This window comes from Dipodomys spectabilis, unplaced genomic scaffold (genome assembly GCF_019054845.1).
Source record: "Dipodomys spectabilis isolate Male_0828 unplaced genomic scaffold, ASM1905484v1 ptg000266l, whole genome shotgun sequence".
Classification (NCBI taxonomy): domain Eukaryota; kingdom Metazoa; phylum Chordata; class Mammalia; order Rodentia; family Heteromyidae; genus Dipodomys; species Dipodomys spectabilis.
The window spans coordinates 2,769,766-2,784,615 of NW_024870943.1; the positions used below are offsets into that span (position 1 = coordinate 2,769,766).

General features: G+C 63.6%; 3 protein-coding genes across 11 annotated transcripts in view; 2 read left to right on the forward strand and 1 right to left on the reverse strand.

Annotated features, from left to right (window-relative positions):
* Window positions 1-14,850, forward strand: part of Akt1s1 (AKT1 substrate 1) — a 32,357-nt gene that overhangs the window by 13,262 nt on the left and 4,245 nt on the right. For 7 of the 8 annotated variants that reach the window (XM_042700257.1, XM_042700252.1, XM_042700255.1 and 4 more), the window contains exon 5: window positions 518-1,428. In XM_042700257.1, coding sequence (XP_042556191.1) covers window positions 518-661 — 144 coding nt within the window. In that variant the 3' untranslated portion in view covers window positions 662-1,428. Of the gene's footprint in view, window positions 1-517; window positions 1,429-14,850 lie in introns of those variants that run through there. The other variant, XM_042700250.1, reaches the window with a different exon arrangement.
* On the forward strand, window positions 3,092-7,961 carry LOC122125702 (polynucleotide kinase 3'-phosphatase). Of its 2 annotated transcripts, XM_042700245.1 has the most exons (17): window positions 3,092-3,159; window positions 3,376-3,539; window positions 4,027-4,073; window positions 4,298-4,606; window positions 5,145-5,224; window positions 5,307-5,364; window positions 5,443-5,550; window positions 5,721-5,792; window positions 6,392-6,440; window positions 6,525-6,595; window positions 6,670-6,762; window positions 6,919-7,015; window positions 7,103-7,164; window positions 7,292-7,401; window positions 7,487-7,574; window positions 7,674-7,735; window positions 7,804-7,961. In XM_042700245.1, the coding sequence occupies exons 2-17, from the start codon at window positions 3,389-3,391 to the stop codon at window positions 7,919-7,921; spliced, it is 1,575 nt and encodes a 524-aa protein (XP_042556179.1). In that variant the 5' UTR covers window positions 3,092-3,159; window positions 3,376-3,388; the 3' UTR covers window positions 7,922-7,961. The 2 variants fall into 2 exon arrangements, with proteins under 2 accessions (XP_042556179.1, XP_042556178.1); XM_042700244.1 differs by lacking the exon at window positions 3,092-3,159 and having other exon boundaries at window positions 3,170-3,539.
* On the reverse strand, window positions 8,422-14,374 carry Ptov1 (PTOV1 extended AT-hook containing adaptor protein). The gene is made up of 13 exons (XM_042700247.1): window positions 14,009-14,374; window positions 11,117-11,254; window positions 10,951-11,033; window positions 10,826-10,883; window positions 10,634-10,741; window positions 9,995-10,150; window positions 9,701-9,790; window positions 9,544-9,617; window positions 9,413-9,470; window positions 9,218-9,322; window positions 8,858-9,055; window positions 8,715-8,779; window positions 8,422-8,546 (listed from the first exon to the last, which is right to left on the reverse strand). The coding sequence occupies exons 1-12, from the start codon at window positions 14,177-14,179 to the stop codon at window positions 8,768-8,770; spliced, it is 1,251 nt and encodes a 416-aa protein (XP_042556181.1). The 5' UTR covers window positions 14,180-14,374; the 3' UTR covers window positions 8,422-8,546; window positions 8,715-8,767.

Consider the following 14,850-nt stretch of genomic DNA (forward strand, 5'->3'; position numbering starts at 1 on the left):
TCAGAGCCACTACCTCCAGGGATGCACTGTCATCCCCTGGATTGGCCGTGGGGTCTCGCCAGAGCCCCTTGGCCCTGTATCCTGGTGCCTTGTGGGAAGCAGCTCCAGTTACTGGACACTCGGCCCCGAGGCCTGCCATGTCTGCTGTCCTTTCTTCTGCTCAGCCTCCTGGCTCCTGGGCCATGGCTGTTATTGGCTCAGGACCAGCCCTTTTGGTGGCCGTGTGATGTCCCTGCACCGTCATTGCATCTGGGCCCTTGATAGCCCCTTATTTCCAGGCGAGACTGAGGCCATGGAGGTTCCCTACTGGTGGGTGGCAAGTGCACGCCTAATGGACGGCAGCAAAGGGCAGAGCGGCTAGGAAGGCTTCCTGGAGGAGGTGGTGTCTGCGTGGGGTGCAGCAGCTCCTACCCAGGGCAGGACGAGGTGGACCAGGCACCAGAACCAAGGCGGGACGCGCTGGGCGGGCCTGGCTCCCCAGTGCAGGCTCTGACCCCTGGGGTCTCGGTTTCCGCAGCCTTCCTCGCCCGACCTGGACCGCATCGCGGCCAGCATGCGCGCACTGGTGCTGCGGGAGGCCGAGGACACCCAGGTCTTCGGGGACCTGCCGCGGCCGCGCCTCAACACCAGCGACTTCCAGAAGCTGAAGCGGAAGTACTGAGGCCCCAGGAGCGAGGCTCCGGGCCACGGCCGCCCGCCTCACACTACGCCCCCGCCCCGCCCCCGGGGCTGGCCAATCGGAGAGGGGTCGTGGCCCGGCCTTGGGGGGGCCCAGCCAATCCCCAACTCCCTTCCGGCCTGCCGCCTCCGCGTGAGGGGGCCCAGACTGTCCTGTTTCCTATTGGTCCGTCGGCCCTTTTTCTGCCCGGCGACAGTCTCTTTCCTCGGTGGGATTGGCTCGTTCCCCGGGGGCGTGGCTAGTACTGAGCCGCGTCGTTCTCTCGAGCCACCGAGTTTTGAGTCGCGAGACTGCTGCTCCGGGCCCGCAAGCGCCCGGCTGAGCCCCAGGATTGGCTAGTGGCGTCCACGGCTTGGTGACTGGGCAGCTCTTCCATGCGACCGGCTCCGATCAGCCGCGCGGAGGCGTGGCCGAGCACCCCTGCCGAGCCCCGAATTTACACTACTGGGCCGGGTCTTTTTTTTGCCCGTCCTCACAATTGTAAGCCTACTTCTCAGGGATGGCCCAGTCCTGTCCCTGCGTGTCACCGGCCCGTCCCACAACAGCCTGCCAAACAATCTCGTCCTTGCGTTCAGGACGGTACCAGCTCTCGCCCCTTTCCCCCCACCCCCACAGGTGCCTTAAAGGGCCCTCGTCCACCCTAGGTGGGGGGCAGGGGCTTCACTCTCCTGCCCTGGCGTGGGGAAGAGAGTGGGGTGGGATTCGGGAGTTGGGAGGGGCGCTCTGAGATTAAAGTTTTACCTCTGATACATGAGTGTCAGGTGTTGAGTGCTGAACCTTTTCTAAAGCCAGAGAACACTGCGAAGCCAGAGGTGAAAAGATTTGCCCCAGCCGGGCACCGGTAGCTCATGCCTGTGATCCTAGCAACTCAGGAGGCTGACATCTGAGGATCACGGTTCAAAGCCTGCCAGGGTAGGAAGGTCGGTGAGACTTTTTGTTGTTGTTGGTTATGGGCCTAAACTCTGGGCCTAGGCACTGTCCCTCAGCTCTTCAGCTCAAGGTTAGCCCTCTACCACTTGAGCCACAGTGCCACTTCTGGTTTTTTCTGCTTATGTGGTTTCTGAAGAATCGAACCCAGGGACTCAGGCATGCAAGGCAAGCACTCTACCACTGAGCCACCTTCCCAGCCGGTCCGTGAGACTCTTATCTCCAATAAACCACTAGAAAACTGGAAGTGGTGCTGTGGTTTGAGTGGTAGAGCACTAGCCTTGAGCTGAAGAGCTGAGGGACAGCACACAGGCCCAGAGTTCAAGCCCCATGGCCAACAACAACAACTTAAAGCTTTCCTCCCCATTTTATGAATAAGAAAACGGGGATTCGTGGGGAGAACAGTCCTGTGTTCATGGGCGGGATCTACATTATCAGGGGTATGACTGTTAGAACTGGAGTCTTTGAGGACTGGAGGCCAGGAATACCCACACAAGAACACCTACCAGGCCTTGTCTGGCACGAATAAGCTGCCGGAGGGTAGACACTGGCTAGAAATTAAGGCTGGCAGAATTTAATATGAGTATCAAGGGATGATGGATATTATTTACAAAGAATATGTATTTATCTTCTATTGGTCACATAGTCCATTACACAGTACCTATTAGCCACAGACTTTTGCTGCCTTGTTATAAACACTATTTGCTCAGTATAAATTCCCTCTTTTCCTCCGTAACAAATCCAGAGCTATCTGGACTATTTTTTGTCTCCTAAACTGAAGTTCCGGATATCCCTAAATTAAGTCCTTTTTTTTAAAGAATGAATATAGGGTCTGGGAATGTGGCTTAGTGCTGCAGTGCTTGCCTAGCATGCATGAAGCCCTGGGTTCCATTCCTCAGTACCACATACACAGAAAAAGCTGAAAATGACCCTGTGGCTCAAGTGGTAGAGTGCTAGCCTTGAGCAAAAGAACCTCAAGGACAGTATCCGGGTCCCGAGTTCAGCCCCTAAGACTGACACAAATAACTTGGGGCTAGGAGACTGAAGAGCGTCTCACATCAGAACCCCTCCTGAGGAGTGCAAACAACGGTGATTTTACACAGGGCTAGTTGCCTGCGTCCACACGTTCGTTCTTAAGCTCTGGCAGGAACTGACCATCTTCACTGTAAGAGGGAACTGCGGCATGCGGGCAAAGGAGAACATCTTGCTGTGGCGGGCGCGATCGTGGGGTGGGGGCCCGGGTTTCTTCCATTGGCAAAAGGATCACCGAAAGGCACGGCAAGCTTTTATCTACTCCAGCCAAGGGGCCGCGGAAAACCTGCAGATGGAGGCTCCACGCGCCCCCTACTGGCCAGGATCCCACACTGCAGTCGGGATGCCGAGAGGGCGGAGCCGCGGGGGCCTCGGCACCGCCTAGAGGCGGTCCTAAGGCCCAGAGGGGCCCGGCTCGCGGTGGGAGGGACCAAAGCACCGCCTCTGCGTCACTTCCGCCTTCGGAGTAGTAGAGCGGCGTGCCGCAGGCGGAGCCTCTAGGGCGTCTACAGACTTCGCCGGTGAGTACCGGGAAGCGTGAGAGCGCGCAGGGGCGGAGGGGCGCCCTCCTCCCGACCCCCCAGGGCTGGGAAGGCGTCGTCGCCTGGGAGACGGTCGGGACCCAAGGCCGATGGGTGGCAGCCGAAAGGGGAAGTTCCCAGTGACCTGAAGGGGGCGGGACTCCCGGGTTCAAGCCCGGCCACCCGTCACCTGCCGCGGGTCCCTCCTCATCCCAGGCCGGAGCCCACGATGGCCGAGGGCGAGGCCCGAGGCCGCCTGTGGCTGGAGAGCCCCCCAGGGGGGGCGCCCCCCATCTTCCTGCCCACGGACGGGCAAGCCCTGGTCCTCGGGCGCGGACCCCTGACCCAGGTTACAGACCGGAAGTGCTCCCGAAACCAAGGTGGGTGGGGCCTCGGCGGGAGGGGGTGGGCCTGCGCCGGAGCGGGACCCCGGTGCTCTTGGAAGGAGGGCACCACCGTCATCCCAGAGAAAGGGTCTGCTAGCAGTCTTTCCCGAAGTTGACGGGTGTTCCTGGGAAGCTTAGGAAGCTAAAGGGTGTGCCCGACCTGGAACCAGCCGGGGGAGGGCAGGGCGGGGTGAATCCCGGGAGAATTATGCTGGGCACTGGAGGTGCAGAGGGCATCTGGAAGCCTGAAATGGGCCACTGCCCTACCGACCCCATGGGGAAACGTAAATGTCCTTGGTGATCTGTGTCTTCACTTGGTGCAATCCTGAGCAAATCGCAATTGTACATGGTCCTAGGAACTTTCCCGCTTAGAAGCCCATTCTCCCATTTCTTGGGGGTCAGTGATGGGATGGGTACTGTAGCCCCCCTGCTTCTGCTGAGGCCTGGGAGCAAAACCTAACCCAGCCCCCTCAATCCTCAGTGGAGCTGGTTGCAGACCTGAAGACCCGGACGGTGGCAGTGAAACAGGTACCTGGGCTTCAGCAAGGGCTGGGGGCAGAGTTCTGGGAAGACTCACCATGGTAGGGAACTTTTTAATTGGGCAAAATTAGAAGCTTATGACCTCTCCAAATCTTTGATTGGTCATCCGCAGCAAGGAGGTGGAGCCTGAAGCTTTGATTGGTCATTGAGAAAGTTGAGCCTCTTGGCTCTTGGAGTAGAGTTATTCCCAGCTGTCCCCTTTTTCTCTGCAGCTGGGTGTTAACCCTACAACTGCTGGGACCCAGGAATTGAGGCCAGGGTTGGAGGAGTCTCTTGGTGTGGGGGACACACTGTATTTGGTCAATGGCCTCCACCCGCTGACCTTGTGCTGGGATGATACCCACGCACCAGGCCTCCAACCAGATTCTCCACCTGGCACCCCACCGGTGACACCTCCCAGGGAGAAGCGGGAGGAGGAGGCCAAACAGCAGAAAAAGCGGATGCGGACAACATCCCCAGGTTGGCAGAACTTGGAGAAGCTGCTGGTGTTCACAGCACCTGGAGTGAAGTCTCAGGACAAGGTGAGGGTCACACCAGACTGGAGAGCAGTGGGAACTATATTGGGGGGACCCAGCTGATCCAAGGGCGGCTGCTGTAAAGGCCTGCTGTATGTAGGCCCCTGCTGCCCCTAGGGACTGGACTTCAGTGATGACCAGCCTGGCCCTGTGCAGTCATGGTCTTATTCTCAACCCTACATGATCCTTGAAACACAGGTGACCTGATGGGTTGTGAGTGCCCCATAGAAGCCTTGGTCTGGTTTTGACTTTTGTGGTAATTAACCCGCTCTGGTGGATCAGTCTGGGCACGATGGTGGGTGATTTATGAGTGTCCATCTGCACGAGTGGGTATGGGGCACAGGAGAGACAGGAGGCGGTATGGGCCGGGCTCTGTACTTAGAGCCGGTACGGCTCCATTCCTCCTGTGCCTGGGCCTTGCATGAGACGTGCGGACCCCATGCCTCTGTGTCCTTGCCTCTGAGACAGGTGGGGCTGCAGAGAGCAGGTGGCAGCCTGGTGAGGCCTCGAGGGTGCAACTGTCCTCCGTTCTTGCTGTTCCCAGGTGGCTGCCTTTGATCTGGACGGGACACTCATCAGCACCCGTTCTGGAAAGGTCTTTCCTACCAGCCCCAGTGACTGGAGGTGAGAAGGGGCCAGAGAAGAGACCAAGTGACCGCTTGGAGCCCCTGGCCCTTGCTCAGGCACTGCTTCTCATCTGTCTTAGGATCTTGTACCCGGAGGTTCCTAGGAAGCTCCAGGAGCTGCATGCCCAGGGCTACAAGGTGTGTGCGCATGCCCATGCTGCAGGTCTGTGGGGGGTCTTGGTGAGGGGCCTCCTGGTGACATCATCTGCTCCTCAGCTGGTGATCTTTACCAACCAGATGGGCATTGGGCGAGGGAAGCTGCCAGCAGAGGAGTTCAAGGCCAAGGTGGAGGCTGTGCTAGAGAAGCTGGGGGTTCCCTTCCAGGTATGGCTAGAGGGAGGCTGGGGAGAAGTGGGAAGGGATGGGGGCCTTGCCAGGAGGATGGGGATCCAGAAAGAGCCAGCCCCAGCATGAGGCCCAGGCAGGGGCTGGGACAGACCTAGTATACGCTAGAGGAGAAGCCAAGGAGACCTAGGTCTCTGCCATACCCACAGGTGCTAGTGGCCACGCACGCGGGGCTGTACCGGAAGCCAGTGACTGGCATGTGGGACCACCTGCAGGAGCAGGTGAGCCACCCCTCCCCCCCACCGCCGGGTCCCATGTCCTGGGACCTCCTCTTCCTCTGCCTCCCTTGGTCCTTGACATCGGTGTCTAGCTGTCCTGTCCCGGGGGTGGCTTGAGCCCAGTGCTCTTTAGCCATGAAGACCAGAGTGGCTGACGGGTGCCGGTGCGGGCATTCGTTTGTGCCCCTGTGTGCCAAGGACTCCTAGTGTGACCAGCCACCCACAGTGCTTCAGCACCTGGGTGTCTGCAACCTGAATATCTGGGCTGGTGTAGGGCGCTGGGGGGGCTGTGAGGCAAGATAAAGGGGTGTCATTTTTGCCAAGGTGGTGGGGGCCTCTGAGAAAGTGTCCTTTGAGTAAAGGTCACGGGAGTAAAAGCTGCCCGGCTGGGCATGGCAGGCCAGGCCACAGGTGGCTGGATGTGGGCACAGCACGCCCTCTGCTGGCCGCCGGGGCCAAGGCGGGGGGAGCCAGGCGCCAAGTGGAGTCCAAATCCTGGACCACTGGAGGGAAGGGACCTGAGATGTGCAGTGCAGGACAGTGGAGCAGCGGGGACCCCTTCCGTGCGAGGTGTTGGGGTGCTCAGTACCTGTCTCTCCCAGGCCAATGAGGGCGTGTCCATCTCCATCACAGACAGCGTTTTCGTGGGGGGTAAGGCGGAGGGGGGGGATGAGGTGGGGGATGGGGGGGCGGGACTGGGTCTGGCTGGGTGGTGGACAGGTGCCTGTGTTCCAGATGCCGCCGGCCGCCCTGCCAACTGGGCCCCGGGCCGGAAGAAGAAGGACTTCTCCTGCGCAGACCGCCTGGTAAGCCCTACCCCATGCCCTGCACCCTGGGGCCGCGGGCACCGCCTGACCTCGGACCCCCTCTGCCTCTCCAGTTTGCTCTCAACCTCGGCCTACGCTTCGCCACGCCAGAGGAGTTTTTCCTCCAGTGGCCAGCAGCCCGCTTCGAGCTCCCAGCCTTCGACCCAGTGAGTTCGGGGGGCAAGCGGGGCTTGGGGCAGGAGTGAGGGCACAGACCCCATGTCCCCCTCCTGTCCCCCACATCCCCCTCCTGTCCCCTAGTCCCCCCCTCCTGTCCCCCACATCAGCCCCACATGCCTCCTTCCTCTCGTCCAACCCTCCAGAGGACTGTCCCGCGGTCCGGGCCCCTCTGCCTGCCGGAGTCCGCCACGCTCTTGAGCACCAGCCCCGAGGTGGTGGTCACCGTGGGATTCCCTGGGGGTGAGATGCCCTGACGCCACCCTCAGTCCGGCTGCCCTCGGGGTCCACACCCCGATGGCCCCGCACTGACCCGATCCCGCCCCCCAGCCGGGAAATCCACCTTCCTCCAGGAGCATCTGGTGTCGGCCGGATACGTCCACGTGAACAGGGTGCGACCCTGGGCAGCCTCTAACTGGGCCGCCCTGCCCACCAGTGACCTGTCCCCCTCCCCCGCCCCTCCCCTCTCCCCCGCCCCGTGGTGACCTGTCTCCTCCATCCCTCCCACTCTGCCCGCAGGACACGCTGGGCTCGTGGCAGCGCTGCGTGAGCGCCTGTGAGGCGGCGCTGAAGCAACAGAAGCGGGTTGTGATCGACAACACCAACCCGGACGCCCCCAGCAGGGCCAGGTATGAGGGGCCCGGAAGGGCTCGCGGGAGGCCCCGAGTGGGGTCGGAGGGGCCGGCGACAGCCGGCATCTTGCTATCCTCACAGGTACGTCCAGTGCGCCCGGGACGCGGCCGTGCCCTGCCGCTGCTTCCACTTCCCTGCCTCGCTGGAGCAGGCGCGCCACAACAACCGGGTGGGTCCACCCCGCCCACCCCGCGGGGGTCCAACCCCTGGCGTCCCCCCCCTCCCGCCCCACCCCCCTCGAGCCGCCCGTGTTCTCTGCTCCCCGCAGTTCCGGGAGATGACCGGCTCCTCGCACGCGCCCGTGTCTGACATGGTCATGTTCGGATACAGGTACCTCTCCCAGGCGGGGCCCGACGGGGCGTCGCCTCCCTTGGCCTCACCGCCCTCTCCTCCCCCAGGAAGCAGTTTGAGGCCCCCACGCTGGCCGAGGGCTTCTGCGCCATCCTGGAGATCCCCTTCCACCTGCGGCTGGAGCCGCCGCTCGAGCGGCTGTACCGCCAGTTCTCGGAGGGCTGAGCTCCGGCCTATACCCCAAAATAAATGTCTATTTTTGTTCCAAGCCTGGCGGCCTTTGCGGGGAGGATGCGCCGCTGGGGTCCGGGGCTGCGCCAGACGCAGTGCCCACCGCGTGCTTGGAGGTGAGGTCCGGGTCTGCAGCACTGGGCGGCCCGATCCGATCCCGGCTCACTCTGTTCTAAAACAGGACCCAACCCTGCCAGCACCGCTTTGCTGACGGCTGAGCGCGCACACAGCCCCGAGGCCGCCCGGCCCACCACCGGAGCCCTCCTGGCTCCTGGAGAGGGCACAAGAAGGTTCCAGAGGCTAAAGCCACTGGCAGTCATTCCTGGCTTAGGGCAACTGGCATTCACTACCTGTGCCACGTGAGCTGGTGACACATCTGCAGCCCCCACCCACCCCAACCTCTCAGGACCCCAATCCCCTCCCACAGGATGGCCCCTGGGCCACTGCTGTGAGCAGTGGGCACAGCTGCGCCCCTCATGTGCAGGAAGCAGTGATAGGGGTTAAAAGACTTTATTGGGGAACAGCACAGGGGCCGGGACCGTCCTCGGTGACCGCAGGGCGCTGTCGTCATGGTGCTGGGCAGGCGCAGTCCCGGGGCCTCTGCTCAGAAGCATGGAACCTGGGGGGTACAGTGCAGGGGCTGGCACACCCCGTCCACAGCTGGCCAATGGCCAGCAGGTGCTAGAGGCAGGCCTGTCATCCTGGCCCCCGGGGGTGGGGCCTCTTCCCGGCCCCCCCACGGGTCCCAGGGTGCATAAGCCTTCCTTTGGGGCGGGGGGGCACTCACCAGTCTCCGCGGGGTCTCGTCTGGGACTCCTGAAGGCCCGGCTAGGGGCGCCACTACCCCCCCATCTGCAGAGGGAGAGGGGTGGTGAGGGGCAGGGGCTGGGGGGGGGGGACAAGGGTGAGGTGGGGGAGGGTGGCGCTCACCCCGCGCTGCTGCTGCTCCTGCTCCAGGTTCCGCTGCAGCACTTGCTGCTGGTTGGCGATAACGCGGCGGATGCCGTTGACGAAGTTGCTCTGGTCATGAGGGATGAGGCCGATGAAGATCTTCTTCTCAGAGGAGTAGAGCAGCATGAGCACTCGGATCTCGCAAGAAGCCTTGTAGGAGAAGTGCACGCAGCCAGCCTGGGAGTGCGGGCCGGGCACGTCACTCACAGGCCGGCTGCCAGGGGCGGGGTCACCCGTGGCAGCCCCTGGCAAGGCAGGGACAGGCTGGGCCCCGGGGCAGGCGGTGGTGGGACTCAGGGCACGTGGAGGTGTGTGGAGGGCCCGCCAGGCTGTACTCACAAAGCCGTTGTCCATGATCCGGCAGAGGCTCTTGAGCGTCTCCAGGTCCTTGGTGAAGTGGAACTGCACCAGGCGCGAGTTGCGGAACAGCGGCACGAGCGTGGTCTGTGGGCCAGGGCAAGGCGCAAGCTGTGCCGGGGAGCCCCGCCCAGCCCTGGGCCCCACACCCCTTGGCCAGCGCCGCCCCACACTTACCAGCAGCTGCTGCGGGATGAGCTGCATGCACAGCTTCCGCGGCCACTGCTCCGTCCGCCTGTGGACACGTGGAGGGCGTCAGGTGCGGGGTGTCGGCGCGCGCTCCCCATGCCTCCCGGCCCCGCACTCACAGGATCTCCCCCTGGTTCACGTAGACGTGGGACGGCAGCCACCTCTTGGACCGGCTGTTGGGCTCAGGCCTGGGCTTTGGGGCAGAGCAAGGGGTGGTGCCTCAGGCGGGGCAGACCCCACAGGGCGGCCCTGTACCCTCAGGCCTGGTCCGCTCACCTCCTGCCACTCCATCACGCCACTCCACGCCAGGAACTTGTTGTTGACGATCTGCACAGGCCCTGAGTGCATGCCTCCGGGGCCCACGGCCTGAAGGGGAGGCGGGATGGGATGCGCCCTGGAGACCACCCCAAGACCCTGCACCCCCTGCCTGGACGCCCCCTCCCACCATGCTCTGCCTCAACCAATACCCCAGCACCTCCTGCCCTCCCAAGGCTCCCCCGCTGCCAGTGCCCCTTTTGTCCCTCATCCTGGTGGAGCTGCTCTCACACCCCTGGGTAAACTGAGGCCCACCTGCTTGCGGGTGGTGATGACCTGGCGGATGGCGTTGACGAAGCCGCTCTGGTCGTAGGGGATGAGGCCCATGAAGATCTTCTTCTTGGACGAGTACAGCAGCATGAGCACGCGCACCTCGCACGGGGAGATGTGAGGGAAGAGCATGCAGCCCGCCTGGGGGAGGGGGAGTGCTGGTCAGGGCCGGGTGCATGCTGAGCTGTCTGCACCTGGGCGCCTGCCCAGCCCCACCCCACTGTCTTGCGACCCACGCAGGGAAGTGCTGCATGGCTGCTCATTAAATGAAGTGCCAGCAGAACCTCTTCTAGGGGCGCAGAGCGTCTGACAAAAGCCCACTCACTTGGTGTCTGGGCAAAGGGGGGAACCTGCTACCTCCTCACTGCCAGCCTAATTTCCCTTTGCCCTGGGTCATGGACCGCTGCAGGCTGAGAGAAGCCCGAGGCCAAGTCTCCGTGGCCGTGGCCGTGGCCTGGCCTCGTGACCTGCCCTGCAACCCCACATTGCCAGTGGGGGGATTGCTGAGTCCGCTCCACCCCCAGCCCTTCTAGCAGGGCAGGGGGTGGGGTTCCTTCGCGGAGCCACGCCCCTCCACTGCCGATCACGCCCGCCAGGCCACGCCCCCAGGTCACGCCCACTCACGAAGCCGTTGCCCATCACGCGGCAGAGGCCCTTGAGCGAGTCGCAGTCTCTGTTGGTGAAGTGGAACTGGGCCAGCTGGGAGTTGCGGAACAGGGGGCCCAGGGTGGTCTGGGGGTGACAAGGCGGGGCAGGTCAGCAGCGGTGGGGGCCCCGGAAGTGGCGGGTCACGGGGCAGGGGTGGCGGGCGCTCACCAGCAGCTGCTGTGGAATCAGCTGCATGATCAGCTTCTGCGGCCACTGGTCCGTCTCCCTGCGGGGAGGGGGGCGGGTCAGGGGGCGGCGCCGTCCGCCCGGGGCCGCCCACCCCAGGCACTCACAGGTTCTCGCCCCGGTTCACGTAGGCCTGGCACGGCAGCATCCGCTTGAGCTTGGCGGTGGAGTCCGAGTAGGGCCTGCGCTTCTGCGGGGAGGGAGGGGAGGTGCGGGGTCAAGGCCTCGCCCGGGGCCCAGCCCACCCCCCTTCCCTCTGGCCCCGGGACTCACCTCCTGCCACTCCAGAACCCCGCTCCAGGCCAGCAGCTTGTTGCTGAGCCGGTGCTCATTCACCGCCAGCCCCCCGAGGGTCAGCCCCGGCGAGGATGGCCCGATGGGACCCAGGGCGCCGAAGACCCGAGCGCCTTCCTGCGGCAGAAGGGGACACTGAGGCTGGGGCCAGGCTGCACCACACACTCCAGTGGGGACCTCCCATCCCCTACAGGGGGAGCAGGAGGGGTTCCTCTTCTGTGTCTCCCCAACTTAACCCTGCCACACTAAAACACACCCCTAACACTGCAATGGACAAACTTCACTTCCAGGCTCCATCCAACACCTCATGGCCTGCTCCCAGGCTGCTGGCCCAGTGGGGTGCTGCCAGCCCCCCCCCCCAACTCAGAAGCCAGATGCCCTGACAGCTTTCTGTGCCTGGCTGTGGGGCCTTGGCACAGCTGCCCCACGCAACAAGCTAGCCAGCTGCCAGCCTGACACACCACTGGCCCTGTCCCCCAATGCCCAGAGCCCTTCGGAGGAGCCCATCACCCTCAAAAGAGAGCTCAGATTTCACTTGCAGTCCAGGTGCCCAGGGCACCTTCCTCGCTGCCCCCAGAGGAGCTGAGTGAATCAGGACAGCGCGTGGAGGGTCTCATACCACCATGTGCAAGCAACAGAAAAATGCAAAGCTGCAAATCATCACAGACACTCGATACAAGCCAAAGCCTCTCAGAACAAGCCAGGGAAGGGTCTGGAAAGAGGCAGGAAGCCCATGTGTGAATGCTCAGCGGTAGGCAACTCTACATGAAAACATTCTATGTGGTATGGTTGATGGGGCTTGAACTCGGGGCCTGGGTGCTGTCACTGGGCTCTTTTGCTCAAGGCGAGTGCTTTACCACTTTGAGCCACAGCACCACTTCTGGTTTTTCAGGTGGTTAATTGAAGGTAAGAGGCTCAAAGACTTTTCTGCCTGGGCTGGCTTTGAATCATGATCCTCAGATCTCAGTCTCCTGAGTAGCTAGGATTATAGGGGTGAGCCACCAGAGTCCGGCAACCTTCTTATAACAGCTCTTTCCCAAATATGAGGTCTTTTTTCTTTTTGCCCCAGTCCTGGTTCTTGAACTCAGGGCCTGGGCACTGTCCCTGAGCCTCTCTGTGCTCAAGGCTAGCACTCTACCACAAGTCACAGTGCCACTTCCAGGTTTTTCTGTGTATGTGAATCTGAGGACTCGAAACCAGGGCTTCCTGCATGCTAGGCAAGCACTCTACCACTAAGCCACCTTCCCAGCCCTGCATATGGTCTTTTTAAATCAGAATAAGCAGCAGGGTTTGCGTGTAACCCAGCTTCTTGCACATACCAGGCCCTGCCACTTGAGGCACGCCTCCATCCCTTTGCTTTTCGTTTTTGACAGGGTCCCACTAACTTTGTCCTAGTTGGCCCGGGACAGAAATCTTCCCTCCAGCTCCTGAGTAGCTGAGATTACAAGCATGTACCACCACACTGGCTTTAAATTTTCATTTTTGTGGAGCTCATGATGCATAAAAACAATGAACATGTTTGCCATCAGGCCAGGTGACCTGGGGGTGTGGCGATATGATCAGGAGGAAGCTGGGAGCAAACGCAGTGAGGAAGTGTTGGGGTGAAGACAGACAGGAGGATGGCCTGAGGGAGGATGGCCTGAGGCAGAGAATGGCGCTGCTGAAGCCTGGAGTTTCTGGACATTCAGCATCGGATGGCTGGGTGCTGGCATATGAAGCATAAATGTAGTGAGGGAGGCTAGCTGCAGGAGCCACAGGAGCCCACGCCCACGGGGCTGTGTGTGGACCAGAGCTGGTGCGCTGCACACGTGCTTAGGGCCTGCATTGGACCCATGGCCAGTGTTTACTGCCATGCCGACAGGCCCAGATTAGTAGCAAGCAAACACGATTAGAAGCCCAACATCACTTCCAGCTACACCCTTCAAGGAGGCAGCGGTCTGGACAGCGAACCCCTCTCTCAGCCTCTGGAGAGCGGGGATTCTGAGCAGGTGCCAGCTGGCCCAGCTCGACCCAGTTCCTAGCACAGGAGTCGGGACCTGGAAGCACAGGCAGAAGGACAGGACGGCCCCTTCCCCAGGCCCCTCTGCCCTCCTGCCACGGAGGGGGCGGGCCGCACTGAGGGCCGCGAGGGGAGGGTGTATTCGGGCTAGGTAGACGCACGGGCCTCGCTGTCACGCGTGGTGAGAAAGTCTAACTCAACAGGGAGGCGCCAGGGGCGAGGGCCTCGTCCAACTCCTCGCGGACTCCCGGAGAGCCGCCGAGGCGAAGCGGGGCCGGGGCCGAAGCGCGCCCGAACCCCCCCTCCCCCGCACACCGGGGCCAGCGGTGCGCGTTAGTCCGCGCGTGCACCGTCGCGGTGGGCAGTTGGAACCCATCCTAGCCCCCAAGCAGCGCCCGATGTGTGTCAAGGGGGTGCGGGGCCCCGAGGCGCGCGGGGCTCGGCGTCCGCCCCGCGAAGGCGGCCCGCATCGGCACGGGCGCAAACGCTAGGTGCGCAGCGCACAGCCGCCGTCCGCGCGCAACGCCGCGGCCCGCGGGCGCCACGCGCGGGGCCCCCGCGCCGCCTCCCCACGCCCCCTCCTCCAGCCCCACACCACGGCTTTCCGCCCCGGGCCTCCCCGCGCCCCTCGCCCGCTCCCGGCCAGCGCGGAGTCGGCGGAACCCCGAGCGCGCCCCGCCCCCGTCCCCGCACACCCCCGCCCCGGCCCGAACGCTGAACAAAGGGGAGCCCGGCGCGAGGGGGAGCAGGCCCGGGGGTCCGGACCCCCCTCGGGGCCGCGGAGGGGACCTCCAGGACCCAGGGGGCCGCGGACAAAGGCGGGAGCCGGGGGCGGGGCCGCGGAAGGCTCTGGAAAAGGGCGGGGGGCTCACCATCGGAGGGGCCGAGCGGGCCCGGATCCGCGGCGGCTGCGGGCCTCGAGGCCCGGCCGGCCAGGAGCGGGAACGGACGGCTCGGACGACAAGGGGCCGCGGGGGTCGGCCGCGACCCCCGAGCGGGCCCCCAGCGCTGGAGCGGTGCGGGGCGCGGCGCGGACGGACCATGGCGGGCGCGGGCCGAGGGGTCGGGCGGGAGCTGCCGCGGGCCGGGCGCTGGGCGGCGGGAGGCACCGACACTGAGGGGCGCGGGCTCGCGGGCCGGAGAAGACGGGCCGGGCCGGGTCGTACCAAGCGCGGGGGACGCCCCGTTGTAGGGGTCGCCGCGGCCGAACCACTGCGGCGCCCGTGGGGGGAGATCCCGGCGCGTACCAACTGCGACCGCGAGGGGGTGGGGCCGGAGCGTACCAAAAAAGGTCGGCCGAGCCCCGGAGAGGAACGATTGGCAGTGGCGTGGCGATGGGCCGTCCCAGCGAGGGGGCGGAGCTGCGAAGACGTGCGGGCCAGGAGCAGCTTTGAGGGGGGTGTGGCGGCAGCGAGACTGCGTTGGGAGGAGTGGAAGAAATCAGGCGATACCAAGTCGGCCACGGGGGGGGGGGGGGTAACACAAGGAGCTCTCACCAAAGTCCCGAGAGACGACACCAAAAGACCTGGGGAAAGACGGGAGGCTGGACTAGAGGGCCAGGGGGCCACGGAAACTACCTGGAGGCCTTGGGGCTATGGGTCGCACCACGCACGAGGGAAAGGCTTTTGGAAGCGGTGACGTGGCTAGGCGGGCAAGGGACTACAACTCCCAGAGTACTACGCGAGACATGGGCGGGATCGGGGGGGGTCCTAGA

Excerpts from the sequence above, each read along its gene's own strand:
- LOC122125702 (XM_042700245.1), top strand. The coding sequence starts at position 3,389 with ATGGCCGAGGGCGAGGCCCGAGGCCGCCTGTGGCTGGAGAGCCCCCCA. Across the intron at positions 5,551-5,720 it reads AGCTGGGGGTTCCCTTCCAG|GTGCTAGTGGCCACGCACGC; the intron begins GTATGGCTAGAG and ends CCATACCCACAG. Across the intron at positions 6,763-6,918 it reads AGCTCCCAGCCTTCGACCCA|AGGACTGTCCCGCGGTCCGG; the intron begins GTGAGTTCGGGG and ends CCAACCCTCCAG.
- Ptov1 (XM_042700247.1), bottom strand. The coding sequence starts at position 14,179 with ATGGTCCGTCCGCGCCGCGCCCCGCACCGCTCCAGCGCTGGGGGCCCG. Across the intron at positions 10,742-10,825 it reads TGATTCCACAGCAGCTGCTG|ACCACCCTGGGCCCCCTGTT; the intron begins GTGAGCGCCCGC and ends TGTCACCCCCAG. Across the intron at positions 9,471-9,543 it reads GTGAACCAGGGGGAGATCCT|GCGGACGGAGCAGTGGCCGC; the intron begins GTGAGTGCGGGG and ends ACGTGTCCACAG.